Below are 17,761 nucleotides of genomic sequence, written 5' to 3'. Positions count from 1 at the left end.
TCGAGGAAACTTACTTTCTTGCTGACAGTTTCGTCAGTGAACCACTGACTTTTTCGAAGCTTGATATTGTTGTGATGATCCAACAGGTGATGACTGGCGGGAAGTTATGCCCCTTCCGATAGTGATGTTAGTCTTTGCCTTGGAACAAGCTTGACCCACTGTTGGAGACTGCTAGCAAGACTAACATCGCTACCGGAAGTGACATAACTTTCCGCTAGTCATCAGCTGTTGGATCATTACAACAACAACAAGCTTCTAAAAAGTCAGTGGTTCACTGAAGAAACTGTCGGCAAAAAAAGTAAGTTTCAAGCGAGAGGTCTGGGGTTCAAGTCCCCGCACAGGCAGGTATGTCGGGAGTTTTTTCTCTGGTATATCTGCCTATGCATGTTATGTTTCCATTTGTAAATTCATGTTTAAATGTGCTAGTGTGCGATGCGTTATTCTTCTTTCCCCTGTATATTGATATATTAAGAATAACGATTAAGCATCATTAATTTGATCTCGTGCGCTAGTTGTAATGTTTGAATGTTTCCATGTTCCAGTGTATGATGCGTAAGCCTCTTCCTCTGTTTGTAAGTTTCTTTAATTAGTTTTGACAAATAAAACAAACACGATGAACCTGTTCCAATAACTTAACTTAGTCTACTACTTCCAATCCAGTGAACATGACACCACTGCCCGCCCACTGCATACACACGTGCATGGTGAAATTTGAATTTTGACAGATATATTTACAATAAAAACTCCTTCAAAAGGTTGGTCGATTTCACATTTTATGTTATCTACAGACGGTGTGAATTATCCTTCATGCATACATTACTTTAGATCTGAAATCGACTGAGTAATAATGACACACGGGCAATTCTAAAACAACATCTTTTGCACAGAGTTCAATGGGATTTGAAAAGTAAAGTGGCAGTTAAAACTCTAGTGATAACACTTTTACAGTGCATGATGGGGCTTCCTTAAATCATCCTCTGCTTCCAATCCAACAAACATAATAAAGACAATTGTTCGTCATAAAATGCGCCTTTTTACAAAAAGTTTCCATTTGCTCTGTTTTTCCCTTTCGAGCTAGGTTGACGCAATTATCTTTATTTAATTAGGTGTTTATGAGTGGGGGAAGTATTGCCATAACCACAATAACCCGAGATGGAAAACTACCTCAGATATTTCAACTCCAAGTATGTTGATGTTTCCTCCGCTCAGCACCATCAGATGCATAAGATTCCGGCTTTGGTCGTCTTTAAAAGTGTGCGAAGCGCCTCTGTGAATGAGGAATGATGCTGTCCTCCAGGCGCCTCTGGATGTTGCAAGCAAAAGAGGAGTACGGCAATGTTTATCAAAGGCATCCATTTCAGCTCCCTGGAAATATCAAAATAGCGTTCGTGTTAGACCTTCTTTGTTGGTTTTATAATTCAAAGGATTTACGGCGAAGATAAAACATCCAAAAACAAATGTGACAAGATGATAAGCTTCTTTTTGGCGTGGCTTGTAATAAAGGGTCCCACGTTTCCCCTACACACTAAAAACTACGGGGTTATATTTTCCGTGGTCATTTTGAATTGATCACGTTTGGGGTTGTTTTGACCCTTCAAGGGGGTTGTACTGTTTTAATTTGACCACATTCACGAGGTCATTTTAGCCACGACGAACGTGGTCAAAAACTTAGTGGTCATTTTGCCGATACCGTCGCGCATTGATATCAGTTTCAATCTTCCGCTTTGAAAATCTCAATTCATAAATGAGTTTAAACATGAGCTGCAATTAATGTTTGTTGATTAATAAATAAAACTAATTTTTTGACCGAACGGTTACCCAATTTGTCAACTTTATAATGACTTGCATTTCGGAACTATTTGCACACGGTGTGCATCGGCTCACGTGGTCACATCAGCGCCATATTTGTTCTGATTGTGCAGCTCAGCGGATTGTCGTGTGTGCTTGTCTGCATGATGGAATATGAAAAGTTATTTGAAAAGTGAGACTGCAAGGATGCATAGACCCTTGTCTATGCACGCATATTCATTCCAATTTCATGCTGTCGTGGCTGGTGTCTTGGCTGCAGTTGTTATAAGCTTAGGCCTATATCATGTAAGCTTATAATACGTGAACTGTCATAGGCGATGACTGACTGTGTGTGAGTGTGATACACAGATGCATTTTGCAGTTTGCTGTTTATGTAATGCTTTCTCTGTGCAGAAACACACAAGTTTATGTCCTGGTGGGACCAGCATGACCATAGGCCTACTAAAAAAATCCAAACAACCCCTAAATGTGGTTATTGAGTAACCCTATAAAACAACCCTTTCAAATGGGTCATTTCATTTGACCCCGAAATGAGGTCATTAAGTAACCCAATAAGGCAACCCTTTTGAAGGGGTCATTTCATTTGACCCCGAAATGTGGTAATATTTTGCCCCCAATGGGGTTACTATTTGACCCAAATATGTAGTCATTGCAATGACCCCGACCAATGGGGTCAAAATGACCCCGTTAGTGGTATGGTGTTTAGTTGATAACTATGCTGGGGTCAAAAATGACCCCGTTTGGGTCATTTTTGACCCCGTAGTTTTAAGTGTGTAAGACTAAGTAATAATAATAAATCGAAAGTGGTTGACGAACAAAATATATACGTTTATTTTATTCACTTGGTCTAATTTGTATTGTTCCGTTCCAAAATAATGTTACAAAATAATTTGTAATATAAATCTTGGGTGAACTAAGTAGGCCTACCTGCGAACTTTTAATTATGTTGCCCTTATGTGTCTATAATTTGACAATACTCTGTCCTCATAATTCGTTTCTATCAAGTATGAAACTCCCTTTCTGTGCATATCTATTGGATAATACTAGCTTCCGCTGTTTCTCAATTTCAATTCTCACAAGTATAGTACAATTATTTCTTTTTTCATTTTGCAAGATCTTTTGGGTAGTTCCCTTAACATAAACAATTTCAGAAGGCTTTTTTTTCAAATGGAAATCTTTTAAATCATAATACTTACCATATCGAGAAGAAACTCCACCACGTGCATGTGATCAAACATGGCCGCTCTTTTGGTACATGGGAAAATAATAAAAAATGAATGCTTATTCAAGGGATTTTAATTGTATGTTTTTTGTTTTCAATTATCAGTATAAATATTTTTTACATTCTAACACATTTTTCTTTAAATCTTTTTATTTACAAAAAGAAAGGAATTTCCTATGAAAGGTTACACCTTTTACTATTTACGTGTTTCTTTTGGTTTTTCCTGGTTAAGATGCATTTTTGCTAAATTTATAACTGTTTCCCGTCTCCGTTCGTTTTATTTTGTTTAAAATATATGCATATACATTGTCAAAAGATTAAAAAAAATAAAATGGAACACAACTGATTGTATTTACGTATGTGTTAGATCATGTATATAACAATATTATCTGCGATAATACACAAGGTAAACGGTAAACGGTAAACCAGCTTTCAGTAGATACCATACTCCACTCAAATTACCGGGCACCATTCTGTTAGCTATGTCGACATTTAAAACAATTCAGTATAAAAATTCAAATCTTCATTTACCAGGTACAAATTACTGTATAAGTACATTGACAGTATCAAATATCTACTTTGTGTGTCACACTATGAAGTTAGTTACACATCCACAATGAAAAGGGGGTATATGTTGTATCTCAAAAATACGTGACAATTTTTTTTTCATTGATGGTGTGTAGCATGATTTCGGCCAAATGAGGATTGTTTTCTGTGAGATTTTGTCTTCAAGTGGCAGCATGCCACATTCACCTGGGCCAATGTACACAATGGAAATTCTAAAGGCATTGTCCACACACCATGCTAAGTATGGGGCAAAGGAGACCAACTAGGATTTTTTCTAGTTTATGCAAATCATAATATCTTTGGATTTACATGCTTTTATCCATTGTCTGGAGTAATTATTCTGCTTTCTACTGACACAAGAATCAGGTAAAGAGCCCTTACATTCCTAATATTTTGTACGGTGTACATTTCCCTATTACCGGTAATATAATGATTATACTAAATAATTAAGTATTTTTGAGAATACGTTACCGTATTCTCAGAATGTTGTTTTGATACCGTACTTACTTATGCAATGGCGTCATTTGTTCTACATCACGCATGCTCAGAGTCCGTAATCCTTTATCGGCTTTAATGAGAAGTTTAACCATGCCCAGCGCTCCCTGGGAACACGCCAGGTGGAGCGGAGTGGAATCGTCATCCTAAATAAAACCATATTTAGTGCTATGATGAACTAGTGATCTATAAATGCTATTATTAACATAAATAATGAAATAGGAGCTAGGTAGATATTGCATATAACAGGCAATGAAGCCAATGAATTATTCATTAGTATTCCAAAGTAGATAACATCCTACATAATTATGTGTCGTTTAATTCCGTGCAAATTACTTATCAATTACAATTGTCGTGGAAACAGTGTATCCAAATAAAAATTGAAATTCCGGTATAAAATCTGGCGTATCCTTATAATGAAAGACAGAGATAAAAAGACTAAATCGCATCTGACGTCAGGGCAAAGGTGCGTCGTGATTGGTTGCCGACCTGCGCAGTACGACATTTTCTATCTAGTTGTCAGAATTTTAGACGCGAACCAGTGTTTTTATTTCTGTCTTTCATGATAAAAATCGTCGCCTAAAAAAGTACACACTCAGTGTCTCTTGTATTATTACCTTATGATGATGTGGTTATATGATCTTGTAGTGTGGTCATTATGACTCACTCGTGTTCGTAATAATTATTATTAATGCACTTATTACATGATATATGGGTTGATTAATTGTTACCGCCCATTACCGTTATTCTATGAATGAGTTCAAGTACAAGTAGGTCATCTTAGTTACAGGTGAGTATCTTTGCTGATTGGAAAGTACATTTGCGACCACTATTGTACGTATCATGTTTCTGATTAACTTCGGAACACAAATGCAGCATTAAGCTCTGACGCATTGGGCGTGCATTTCACGGTAAATCTTTATTTAAAGAAAAACTCGCGCTTTTTTACAAATAATTAATGATATATAGTATTAAACTAGTCTTGTTGAAGAACCCGGAACAGTAAAATTACTACGACACGTCACGGGCTGTACCTTAATATCCGAGTGCACGCCAATGACGAGTAACTTTTCAGGCGGGTGGTTAAAATATCTAAAGTACTTATCAACTATAAGTAGGGATGACCAATGAACCATCAACTTGATTAGAACACTCCCATAGACATGCAGGGAGCTCAACTGTGCACTGCTTGCACATACATTTCTAAATTGATCTCATTCTTTTATTTTTCAATATTTTTCTGTAAAATTTGGGAAGTTACTGCCAATTATATTTTGTAACTATCTTGCAAATTACAGCAACATAACTTATTTTGTTTTTCTGTAAGTGCGAGTCAAAATTGGTCCATCGCCACAGTGCGCTTAATTGCCAGTGGCTGAGTTTAGCACTGCTCAAGAATGGCACCAAATATTCAAATCAGTAAGATCAGGTGAAAAACGTGGCCTACTGAGCTGTAATTTGGCAGAGTTGCCAGTAATACCTCTATCATACCCTCTGTAAAAAGGTTAAAAAATTGAACAAGTAGATCTCGAGTTACAAATTAAATCACCAGCTTCCCTTTGGAATTTGTATATTCCTTTCAAATCATGTTAAGAAGACACCTTTCTGAACATAAATGTGAAGTTTCGTGCTCATTCGATGTATTGTTCACCTGATCTTAACCTAAACGTTTTCTTATATTTAGGCCTATAATGTCTACAACTTGCTGCTGGCTATACCTTGTTTAGGACTTTCAAAAGAAGTACCTGAATGTGCAACCATAACTGTTTCAAAATAGCCCGCGATAGTCATGCAGGTAACTCCGAGGTCAAGCATTGAATTGGTTTGAACAAAGATACTCATAATGTATTGAGTGCTACTTTGGTGTGAATGAGGAATACTACAGGAATACACATGAGCATGATGAGGATAATCTCTATTGTTGTGAATGAGTCAATGACCTTCAAAACTTAAGATTTTGTTTACATACACCTACTAATTGGTCATATTAAACCCAATAACATTGAACTTCTTGGTTGTGAAAAAAAAGTTCACCTACTTAGTGCAATTTTGATTTTGTGCCATATCGGCTATCTTGGATGATTTTTGGCAAATGTCCTCTAAATGCATGATTTCAATGCCTTGGTTTGAAAAAATAAGTTATGCCAGTGACTAGTTAAGTGCCATTTCATAAGAAACCCTTTGATACTTTCACAATATGCTTGTTTCATGTTTGCAAATATGTTAAAATAAAGAAATATATAATGGTAAATATATGCTTATGCCAATTTTGCTCCCAACTGCTATTTTTGGACCTTGTCATTTTATTTCGTTCAATGACCGGTCAGAATGGGAAACTTTGATAATTCATAATTCGAAAAGTTTTGACCGATTTTGACCATTTAACCACCAAAATACTTCTGTTGATTAGTTCTACTCAGAAAACAATCTTTTGTAGCAATAGGGTCAACATGAAATTTTGATGGTTATCCCTACTATAAGGGTCATTTTGAATTACTAATGTGACGGGCTAGTATTAGAGAGGTAGGCGATTTCCAAATGAATTAGCTTTCAGTTTTATTAGATTTTTAGAGTCATTTGTACGCATCTTACAATTTCACTAAAATACACTTATACGTTACGTCTTTGATACTAGAGCGGTTGCGATTTCCAAACATACGTATCATACGCCCGTGCATGTGTTCAAAATACTCTTATGTGACGGGGTTTTGAATAGATAGATCTACGGGCGTACGATACGCAACCTCCCTAGTTTCGAAGACGTCACGTACAAATGTATTTTAGTAAAATTGTAAGCTGCGTACAAATTACTTTGAAAATTAAATACAAATGAAAGCTAATTCATTACGCGTTTAATTTGAAGAGTACAAAATAATTTTCATCATATCCCAGCAATTTTTGTTCATGAACATTTAATAATATCTTACTTGCTGAACATCAGGAGGTGCTCCCGAATCCAAACACACTTGTATGGCGATTTCACAGCCACCATTCACTGCAGCATGTAATGGTGTGTTATTCTCCTTGTCTTTGAAACTGAATTGAACTTCGCGTGTATAGCCATATTTCTCACCTGGATAAAAATAAAATGATGAATAGCAATAACAACCACTACCAAACAACCAAATGATCATGATCAATAACTGTCACAACCACTAAAAAAAATAAGAAATATGTTTACAAAACCAGGATGAGAAAATATTTGTGGCGATATCGCTTAAATTAGAGCATCATTAGGTGAATTATACAACCAAGTAACGATCAAAAGATTAAAAAACGAGAGTTAGTGAATAGTTTTGGCGTTATACCTAAAAGGCAGTTACATTTTTAATAGGAAGGGGAGATCAAATCCATAAACCATTTAAAGATATGGATGCGTGGATACATGACATGACAGTGGGTTGGGGGGGGGGGGGTGGTGAATGTGGTGGGGTTGTGGTTTGTGCCCACATTGTGGGTGCATACTTGTTTCACATACATACCTTCTGAGAGAAGTACTTCCAAGACTTTCCTGGAGGCGTGCGTGGCGGCACAATGTACAGGAAACACACCGTGGTTGTCGCATATGCAGAGTTTAGGTTTGTACTCCAACTTCACAGTGCATTGAAGGATGAAGGGGAAAATAATTTGATAGAGATATTACAGCTGAGGAACAGTATTCGGTTTTTTATAATATTTTTTGTTGTTGTTGTTTAAGGTGGTACTAAACCACCTGATAAATTTTGTGACTAATTTTGTATTTTTCTCAAAAAATGATGTATATTATAGGGGCAAGGAATCCAATTGCTTCACTGAAATTCCAGTGATTCAAGACAAGTGGTTAATTATATATGTTAAGAAATGAGGTAAATTCTAGCAGTACCTCTTGTCTTCAGTCACTGAAATTTCAGTGTAGTAACTGGATTTATTGCCCCTATAAAATACATACATTTTGTTACCACTGTATTATTCTTTTTTGAGAAAATGGTCACAAATTTATCAGGGGTTGTAGTACAACCTTAAGGCAAAACAATGAGGTAAGTTGTAGGAAAGCAGGATACCACGACGGAAATTTTTGTCACCCAAAGTTTACACCTGTCCTTTGTTTCCTCTGTGCTGCCCTCCTCCCACTTTACGATTTACGATTTACATACTTAGTCAACGGTGAACTCGTGTTGCCGAATAATATCAATTTGTAATTTGTTTAGCAAAGTCATAGTTTATTGAATTTACAACCGTATGACAAAACATGCGAAAATAGTCACTTTTTGCACAAGATAAATGAACAATATAAGTGTACTCTTCCATTTAATGACATAAAATAATGAAAAATATTGTAAGGAACACTTGAGGTTTTGACTTTTAAAACCTACATTTTCTTCAAAAAAATGTGCTTCGATAGGTAGTTTTGGGCAGATTTGGGACATTCGCCTTGCTATAACATTGAATTTCCTTATTTGTTGGCCTAATGGGGGACAAGTGTTTCTAGGGGGAAGTGTTAGCTTTCGTTTAACATAAAAAAATATTTCTGATTGGATGAAGGGAACACTTGATGTTTTGACAAAAACCAATCAAAGAAACCTCATTTTCCACTAGATCTCACACAGCTCTTATGATGGTATGCACTCAATCGTGTAGTATAACATAGACTGCGTACTAGGCTAGACTCGTTGTGCTGGCAATATGTGTGCTCGGATGTATCGAGGTGGAAACTGTGCGTAGATGCATTTATAAGAGAATCGTTTTTGTAGTCAAACCTTTTCATATGTTACTGATAACTAAAAAACCACGTCAACACACTTGGGACAGCATGTTAAAATAAAAACGGTTTATGTGTATGATTGAATCAAACTTACTATCTTTTTGGCTGCTTCTTCGCTGTCTTTGGTTGCACAGAAGTGAATTGGTGCTTGGCCGAGATCACCAATTAGGTTTGGGTCAAAATCTTTACGGCTTGCCAAGATCTAAATCAACATGATCAAGAGTGAAATTTGTATATATATAATTACATTGCCTGCAGAAAAGACTTCTTATTACTTCAATTTAATGCAATATAAATACATGTATACCCCAGGGTTCCATGGGACTAACACTGTTTCTATTTTTATTAACGTGTGCCCAATGTCCTTCCCCATTGTTCGCGTCTCCCCTAAAACATGCGCCAATGATATCGTTATGTATTTTCACTATGTTCACCGTGCTGACTTAAGTAGGATATATTTCATATAGGCCTATTTAACTACAACCTGAAGCAACTTCAACGCTTGGTAAAATTAGATTAGATGAATGTTAATGTATGCTGAGAATGCCTAATTGAATGAATATTGATTCTAATAAAAGGCTTAAGGGCGTACTACACCCATATATTGGTTTGATTGGTCTAAAAAAATATTTTATCATTTCAAGCTAGGCGATATATGCACTGATCATGTGAAATTAAAAAAAATATGAAAAAACATCGTGAAAGTGGCCCTTTTCACCTATTTGTCTTAAAGTTGACTGGTTGTTAAGGACGCTACCACGTAGTCTCCGTCACAACCGGTTTCTGCCGTTTCTAACATTCATCGATATTCACGTATACAGTATATTAGACTTGCTACCAGTCCAAAATACGACCTGCCTATGTATGTTTAGGGCTGACACGTCAATTTGTATTACCAATAGGAAATACACAGGTCAGACATTTGAGAATAATAATTCTTTAAGATTTGGTAAAAAAATTGTAGCCGCCTCATTAATATGCTACCTAATCAAAAATTTTGTTGAAATAAAGTTAAGGATCGAATGCGTTTTAGTGTCAAAAAAGGCAAAATTACCGTCAAACTTTCGCCGAATTCTGCACCCTTGCGAAGCCCTCCGGCGGGTGCACAGTTAAATCGGGAATAAAATATCCGACCTTTGCGATCAAAAACAACAAATTACAACATTGGACCATGTTTGGACATACTATAGGCAAAAAAAAAAACACTATTGCCAAATAATATAGAATAGAACATTTGACATCAACTTGACAAACTAATGAAGAAAATGTGCTCCATAAACATTAGGTAAGTGCGCAAAACAATTCCTATTCAAATGCGTGTATAAAACTGAACAGGGCCGGACGGCTACAAGACTACCGCATAAGTTCAAAGTTGCCAGATTCAAACATGAGCATGTATGCCTAGCACCTTCTCTTGGTAAAATCATGATAAAATCAAGATTGTGACCGTCGTGTTATTAAAATTGAATTTTAAGCGTTGGAACTTAACACAAAAGACCATACGGGTATGCTCTCCCGGAAAGACCCCCCCTCCATTTTTGGATTCCGCAGCTCCAAAAGACCCGTGACCAAAATAGAGCTATAGGCGCAGGCGCAGGCATACGTAAACACGGAAACTTGACAATTTCAGCTCTAAGACCTACATCGCTCGATCATTCTTCACATGTCTGGTTTTTTTCAGGCGTTATTCACCCAGAAAACCAAGAAAGACCCAATTTTGACTATTCGCAGCTCCAAAAGACCACCTTTTATATTTATTGGCAGCTCCAAAATGATCCCTTTCCGGCATGTAGGCCTACCCCGGTACGCCGTCAGCACCCCCAGGAGCTCAGTCCCCGGACCCTACTAAATTCTGGGGAAGCATACCCCAGGAGCATACCCACCAGAAATGTATGTTGTGCCCAGCCCCCCCCTCCCGTGAAGTGGCGTCATGGGGATCATGGGCGTAGCTAGGACTTTTAAGGGCCCCCAAAAGAGTGAAAGGGGAAACCCTCATTCAAGGGGGAAATCTTTAACGAAACAAAATAGGCTCAAAAGTACAAAAAGACCCTAGTAAAATTCTTCAGGGCGACCGCATCCAAAGGGGGGCGGACTTTCCACAGGGGTTGGGGTAGCTTCCCCATTGCCCCCCCTTATGTACGGCACTGAACGTATGAGAAATTTGCTCATTTCCGCAAATTAAGACATTTTAACAATTCCGCAATTTTAGACATTTTAAATGGTAGGCCCTAATAAAGTGAGTAGAAAAAGTGAATAATAAATAATAGTAGACCTATTACACCCCATAGATATTGGCCAATGTCAATGCACATGTGCACGTGGCATCACTCTGCTACCGGTATTTCTTTTGTGCCAGAAGAGGCATTTTAAAGGAGTATATTAATACTTGGCTTTTGCAATAATATAGGCCTACGTGCCAAAACTTGCTTGCCCCTTCTCGGCCTGCCTAAAAGTATACCGGTTGCCATGTAGGCCTAGGGGGACAATGTTTTGGTAGGCCTATGTCGATAGAGGGGGTAGGTTGGCATGTCAAAAGTGGGGAGGACAAAGATTTGTTGGCATGGGGAAAGAAATTCACCACCCCAGATGGCGAGTTGCGATAATATAAACTTAATCAGCGGTGAAAAGCACGAGTATAGGCCTACAATTCCGCAAAATAATAGGCGTAGGCCTACATTTTAAAGGTAACACGGAAAAATGAAAGTTAAAGGTTATAGCCAGGGCAGCCATATAATTAAAATATTATATGATGAAATAAGCATGATAAGGGGCTCACTGGGGGATTTCCAAATGGTGTAGGCCTACCAACTGAATTTCTTATAATCTTACCCCTTCCCCGGCCTTCATAATCGCCTTTGTTGTCCCTGTTTGTTGTTATAGTAGGCCTATTAGTGGTTTAGCCAAACGCTGAGTATTAAAGACAAAATCTCATCCCGGGAAAAAATCATCAGACATTTTACACGAATCTGATTACTAGCCGGGATAAGCCTATGATAGGCCACCTACATTATATCGGGCTTCAACTTTGTCAATTGGCCTACTGCTGTTAGGATCCTATGCCAAATACATTTCAAAAATATTAAATGACAATTTAAATGACTTATCCTTCACTTTTAGACATTTATAAACAATTTTAATTTTTCACACTTTGCTGGGATCACTGGATAGGCCTTTAAAATTTGATAGATGGGAATGTCTAAATTCGAGCGTAGGGCCTACGTTATAGGCCTGAGCGTGCCGGATAACGTGCAGGAATTTTTTCATGATTTTGACTGCGTTTCTATTCTGTAGGCATACCCGTGACGTGATTCCAAAGCCTTGTGCGTGTTATTTAAAAATCAGTCGTGTCCCATTTAATGTGCGCCAAAATTTCCCCCTTCGATCTGCCAAATTTTCCCAAATTCCTGTGCCCCCCGGCCCGGCCCGTCTTGGCTTGTCTAAAATTTGTTTTTTCCTTCTCCATGGCTCCGTATTGGGATTGCCCCATACGCCGAAATTTGATCTTAAAAATACCTAAATATATACCAAAACTCGGCAACTCGTATAACGCAATGGATTGTGGGTGAACACTTGTCAAAATTGTCGTGTGTCAAAATTCGGCTACCGTATATCGTGCAGAACTCTATGGAAATATACACAATATTTGATTTTTTGCCTTGGATAGCGACAATCATAGGTAAGTTACAAATGATATGACTCCGCTTAAAATATGCTATCACTGTATCAATTTTGGAGTTCCTAGTTGAAATGGGTTAGAAAACAAAAGGTAAAATAGTTACCAAAATCGCAAATATAAGCTTAACGCACTTACGAAATATGGTGGGTATAGGTGACGAGAAATGCAATTTTTTCAACATTGCTGTAGTATGGTTGTGGTAACCTGTTACCTATGGCTTAATTAAGTTTCAGTGAAATAATGTCGCTAGTTAAAAATACAAAATATAGCTCAACATTGAAAATAGAAGCATTTTAACCAGTTCGTTTTTTGATAGATGTGGAGCACTGAAAATCACCAAGTTCATGAAGCCATCAGGAACCACTTATTCCCATTTTACATATCAACATTATTTCTCTAATGCGTTAGCAACACATATCCAAAATTTTAACGAAATCCGTTGATAGCAAGCTTTCCAAAATGAAGTGAATTTAAAACATCAGTGATGTACCACCTTTTGGCTTCTACCTTCAAAAGCATGTAAGCTACATTGATACCGATGCCACCAATAGAACGAGAAGATTTGCCCCTTCATTTTGCATACCACTATGTCCAATTTTTTTCTCATTTCTTCACAAAATGCAAAAAATGCGATGGGTGTAGTACCCCCTTAAGTATCTTGAAATACAGGAACCGTTGGAACTACTCACCTCAATCATTTCAGGTCGATTCTTATCACATGCAAGATGTATTGGGGCCATTTTAGCATGGTTTAGGATGGTCACATCTGCTCCAGCATCCAATAATATCCGGAGTGTTTTCGGGTGGTTATAACAAATGGCCCAGTGTGATGGTGTGTTATCCTCATTGTCTTTGGCGTCAATTACTGAATTAAAAGACAATAAATCACATTAGTACCGTAACTTTGTTAAAAACCAGACATTTTATAATTCAAAGAACCGCCATTGATGCCTAAGTGAGTGTATTGAAATAAACATCTCAAAAAATGTAACTAACCCCCTTAAATAATGGTCATTATTCAAAAACGGGCTATTGTATTACAAATCTGTAAAATGTGTTGGAGGCATTTGATACGATAGCCTAGAAAACAATAAAACACCGGTCTATTTAATGTAGTGAGGTCCAACTTTGAACTTACAACAATACATTATCATTTTATGGTTTTTACAAATGGCTCTTGTAACTGTTGTTGTAATGTTCACTTTCATATCAGTTAATATCGGGTGTGGTTTTTCTTCTGCCTGAATAACTCCCCCAGCACCTCCGCCTCATTATGTTTACGTGATGTCTGATGCGTCCCTGGTCTATTGCTGCCCATTCCCGTCTCATAATTTGTTCCAGTCCAATCAAAGTTGTTGTTGGCTTGATCCTTTTGTCTACCCGGTACTTTAAATGTCTCCACAAATGCACCAACGGGTCCTGGTCTGGAGATATGGCAGGCCATATCATACGATTGATGCCTTCTTGTTCGAAAGGTGAGATGTCACGAAGATGACCGGCCTATAACCTGATCTAACTTAACCTTTGAAATGACAACTTGGCGGGGCATTTAAAAATGTGTTAACTCTTCATGTTTCAACTAGGGATTATATTAAGTGAATATTGACCAACGATAGGAATTATGACAATTGGTATTGATTTTCCCGACATTTTGACCCCCAAATGCATGAAACAAAACGAACATTTCCATGAGAGTTGAGCAGATTTCCTTCCATTATACTGAATACATATGCATAGAATTGACTGCAACTTTCAAATCTTGGGTTACATTGATTTAAATGTACGCTGCGGCGTCAATATTTAGACAATTCGTCGGCTGTATTCCATAGTGGCGTATAGTGGGGCGCCGCGAATAAACAACTTTTCCAAAAAATCGGGTTTGAAGAAATGCCAATTTAAAATCGAGTTGTGTAAATCAGACATTCATTACATTTTGTAAATGATGACAAATGTATGTAGTAAACTAAATAAATTTTATTTTCATATATTTTTCAAAAGAAATAAATACATCATATTGCTGGCAAACTGAAAACAAAAAGCACAAAACTATACGTCACTATGAAAAACAATCAAAACGCAATACCCTAACCTAGCGGTAACCTTACGCCACCTCGGTCGCAGTGTAATCCCTATGGCGTTACTTTTCGTCGGCTTCATTCCATAGTGGCGTATAGGTCCAATACGTCACTATGATATGTAGCGAGGTGTACGCCACTATGACATACGATGTTTTTTTTTTTTCATTTTTGCCGATATTTCATAATTAAAATGTGTATAAAAAGTGGCGTATGGTCGATACGCCACTATGAAAAACACACATTTTTGTAACAATACGCCACATTTAATTAATTAGTTAGCTAATTTTGACTGATGAGACTTAGAAAAATGAAAGAGAACATCATTAAAAACATATGTGCCAATTTAAAAAAAAATGACCAAAAATCACTATACGCCACTATGGAATACAGCCGACGAATTGCTACAAATGTGGTGTCAAAATGCGCAGAAAAACATTCTGCTTCCAACGCATTTTACAGATTTGTAATACAATCGCCCGTTTTTGAATAATGGCCATTATTTAAGGGGGTTAGTTACTCTTTTGAGATGTTTACATCACGAGCAAAATTAACTTAGGTGCGTTTCTTTAGCTGTCACCTTTTTGTTAGACATACTGGTACATCAAATCTATGGTTTCCTAATATTAGTGCTCGTCCTTTAAAATCAAATCTTATACCGCCCGGAACCGGGCAGACAGGGGATGCCCCTCTTATAAATGAATGGGTAAATTGAATACCGCAAAAACAGGTCCAATCCTTCCTTTGGCTCGACATACAGCACAACATTGACCAACAGATGAAATGTGCTTAGCTAGTTTTAGGTCACAATTGCACTGATTTTGATTAATTTCAGAGTTAAAATTATTAAATTATTTTGCGCATTTGTCAATTTTAATAGCGGGTCAGCAGGACGATTGGTAATTTTGCTCCCCTTGGCTCGTTAGCTCCGGTACGCCCATGGATCTGTGTGGTAATGTGGTCAGTAACTTTCTAACTGACCTCAGCTCTAGGGGTTCGCTGCATAAACTGTCTTCGCCTGACCTTCAACTTGAAAAATGAAAATTTATGTTATGGGGAGCTCTCAAGTCACGAAAGTTTCAATTTAGGGTCCACTCACTGGGGTCCACAACATCCATTTACAGGTATGGACCCACGAGGTTGTCTCAGTCGTGTTTTTCCCCTTGAAATCGCTCAAATTAGGACATGTGACACATGTCAACTCAGAAATGGTCAATAATGTAAAATCGGAGAGTTTACTTGTTGTGTGCTTGCTGGTCTACACTCACCAGCGTTCAAAGTTATATCCTGTTTTGTTTACACAGAACCTTCTCACTTGTTATTGCACCAAGTTTGTGTTCATTGTTTCATAAACTCTGACGTGATATAAAAGTAATTAAAAGACAAGTTTTTGTTGTTAACTTTAGTATAAATCCCCTCTAGGTATTTTGTTCTCTTCACTGAATGAGTCAATCAATCATTTAATTAATTTTAATTATTTCAGCTCTAATGGCACTAATTGGAATGCTATTATTGAAGTGTTTACACGAATTATTGATTCCAGCCGATTACTTGGAACCCATCTGACCGCAACTGCCATTTGAAAAGTATTAACCAAAAATCGATCCCTCCTCTTAAAAGAAAATGCAAGTCATCATGACGAGGTGAAATTACATCATGACAATGGCGCAATGTGATTGGTTGTTGCATCACAATTGTTCCGCAACAGTAACCATAGTAATTACAGCGTATGCGCCTCGGAAGGATAAAGGGTCACGGTTACCGGTACCGATGAATTGTTATTTAAATGCTCGGGGATACTTTATTGGCCCATTGCACGGTTCCGCCATATTCGAGGAAAGCCTCGTTCTGACAGTATACATGGATGGGAATTGAACACATTGTGTGACGTTACATAATACTTCCTTTCGTGTCCTTTCGAGGCACAGCGTCATTATCCCTATATCTTCGTGTCAAAAAATGCCGTGATAGTACGGCGAATTTTGTTTGAGATAGGCCGAGCGACTCAGGCTAAGCATAGTACGATACGACTATCATATGAGATACCACCAAGTTCTATTCTACACATTATTACGATTTGCGCATGCTCTAGTATCCCATATGGTGTTGCTATTAGCGGCCATTGATGTTTGCTTTGGATACATTTTTACTGCATTTTTGGCGTAACGATTTTTAAATCGTAAGTTAAAATTGTGATATATTTAATTTTGAGAATTACAATTATATAAAGGAACACATTTAAGATCCAGGTGCTTGTATAATAGAATATTCGATCACACGTGTATATCACAATGCATATGTAAAGTTTCTTTATCAATGTCAATAATAGAATATTGATTTCACCAACGGAGTATGGAGCTGTATGAAAAAAATATTTATAATATGGCGGAATCGTGCAATGAGCCAATAGGGAAATCGTTTGTGATTTCCCTCAGTATCTCATTTTTAGTTGGTTTGTATTTGTTAACTATTCGTTTAACAATGACAACCAACTTGCTGTAGAATTTCAGACAAAAGTAATGCCACAGAAGGTAGTATTTTAATCCTAACAAAGATCAAAATCTTTTGTTCAAATCCAATCTTTCACACAGGGAGTGTTAATTTCCTGAATGGGTGACTCCGTTTGACATCTACACTCCTCCGTGGGAGATTAAGGCACCACGCACATTTGAAATGTGAATTGATGAGCAAGTTTGTAAACCAAAACCCTTATAGTAGTGGGTATATAGCTGCGACTTTGTTATTTCATTGCAAATGGAAAACGCAGCGAACGACATCACTATCAAAATGGATTGAAATTGCAAATATACAGTTCAATTCTCCAAAATATCAAATCTTCTTAACAATAGGAAGTCACGTTTATACAATTGACTCTTGCCGTCCCCAACCATCAGTACGCCTCTGGAAACGTTGCGTTTTTAATCTGTCATGTTTTGCTTAATATACCGTTAATAAACTTAGGTGCACTGTCCTTGTTTCAACATTTTTGTGACATCCTACTACGAAATGAGTTTAAAGTCGCAAGTTGACGGTTTCAAGACGCTCTGGCTACTGTGTTGGTATTGTTTGTTTCACAAACACCTGTTCAAGTATGCCTGTAGGGATATGTCCTTTGTGAATGGGACACAATAGGCCATTCACGAAGGACATATCACTGGCTTGTACAGGTGTACGGC

General features: G+C 37.4%; 1 protein-coding gene across 2 annotated transcripts in view; it reads right to left on the bottom strand.

The window, feature by feature from the left end:
- Positions 1–17,761, bottom strand: part of LOC140138660 (transient receptor potential cation channel subfamily A member 1-like) — a 72,482-nt gene that overhangs the window by 35,182 nt on the left and 19,539 nt on the right. For both annotated transcript variants that reach the window (XM_072160400.1, XM_072160401.1), the window contains exons 3-9: positions 13,200–13,375; positions 8,929–9,036; positions 7,576–7,684; positions 7,021–7,166; positions 4,106–4,239; positions 3,006–3,054; positions 1,165–1,365 (exon numbers count right to left, since the gene is read on the bottom strand). In XM_072160400.1, coding sequence (XP_072016501.1) covers positions 1,165–1,365; positions 3,006–3,054; positions 4,106–4,239; positions 7,021–7,166; positions 7,576–7,684; positions 8,929–9,036; positions 13,200–13,375 — 923 coding nt within the window. The remainder of the gene's footprint in view (positions 1–1,164; positions 1,366–3,005; positions 3,055–4,105; positions 4,240–7,020; positions 7,167–7,575; positions 7,685–8,928; positions 9,037–13,199; positions 13,376–17,761) is intronic.

This window comes from Amphiura filiformis, chromosome 18 (genome assembly GCF_039555335.1).
Source record: "Amphiura filiformis chromosome 18, Afil_fr2py, whole genome shotgun sequence".
Taxonomy (NCBI): domain Eukaryota; kingdom Metazoa; phylum Echinodermata; class Ophiuroidea; order Amphilepidida; family Amphiuridae; genus Amphiura; species Amphiura filiformis.
The sequence above is the reverse complement of the archived record's forward strand: the minus strand, read 5'-3'. Positions and strand labels throughout refer to the sequence as shown.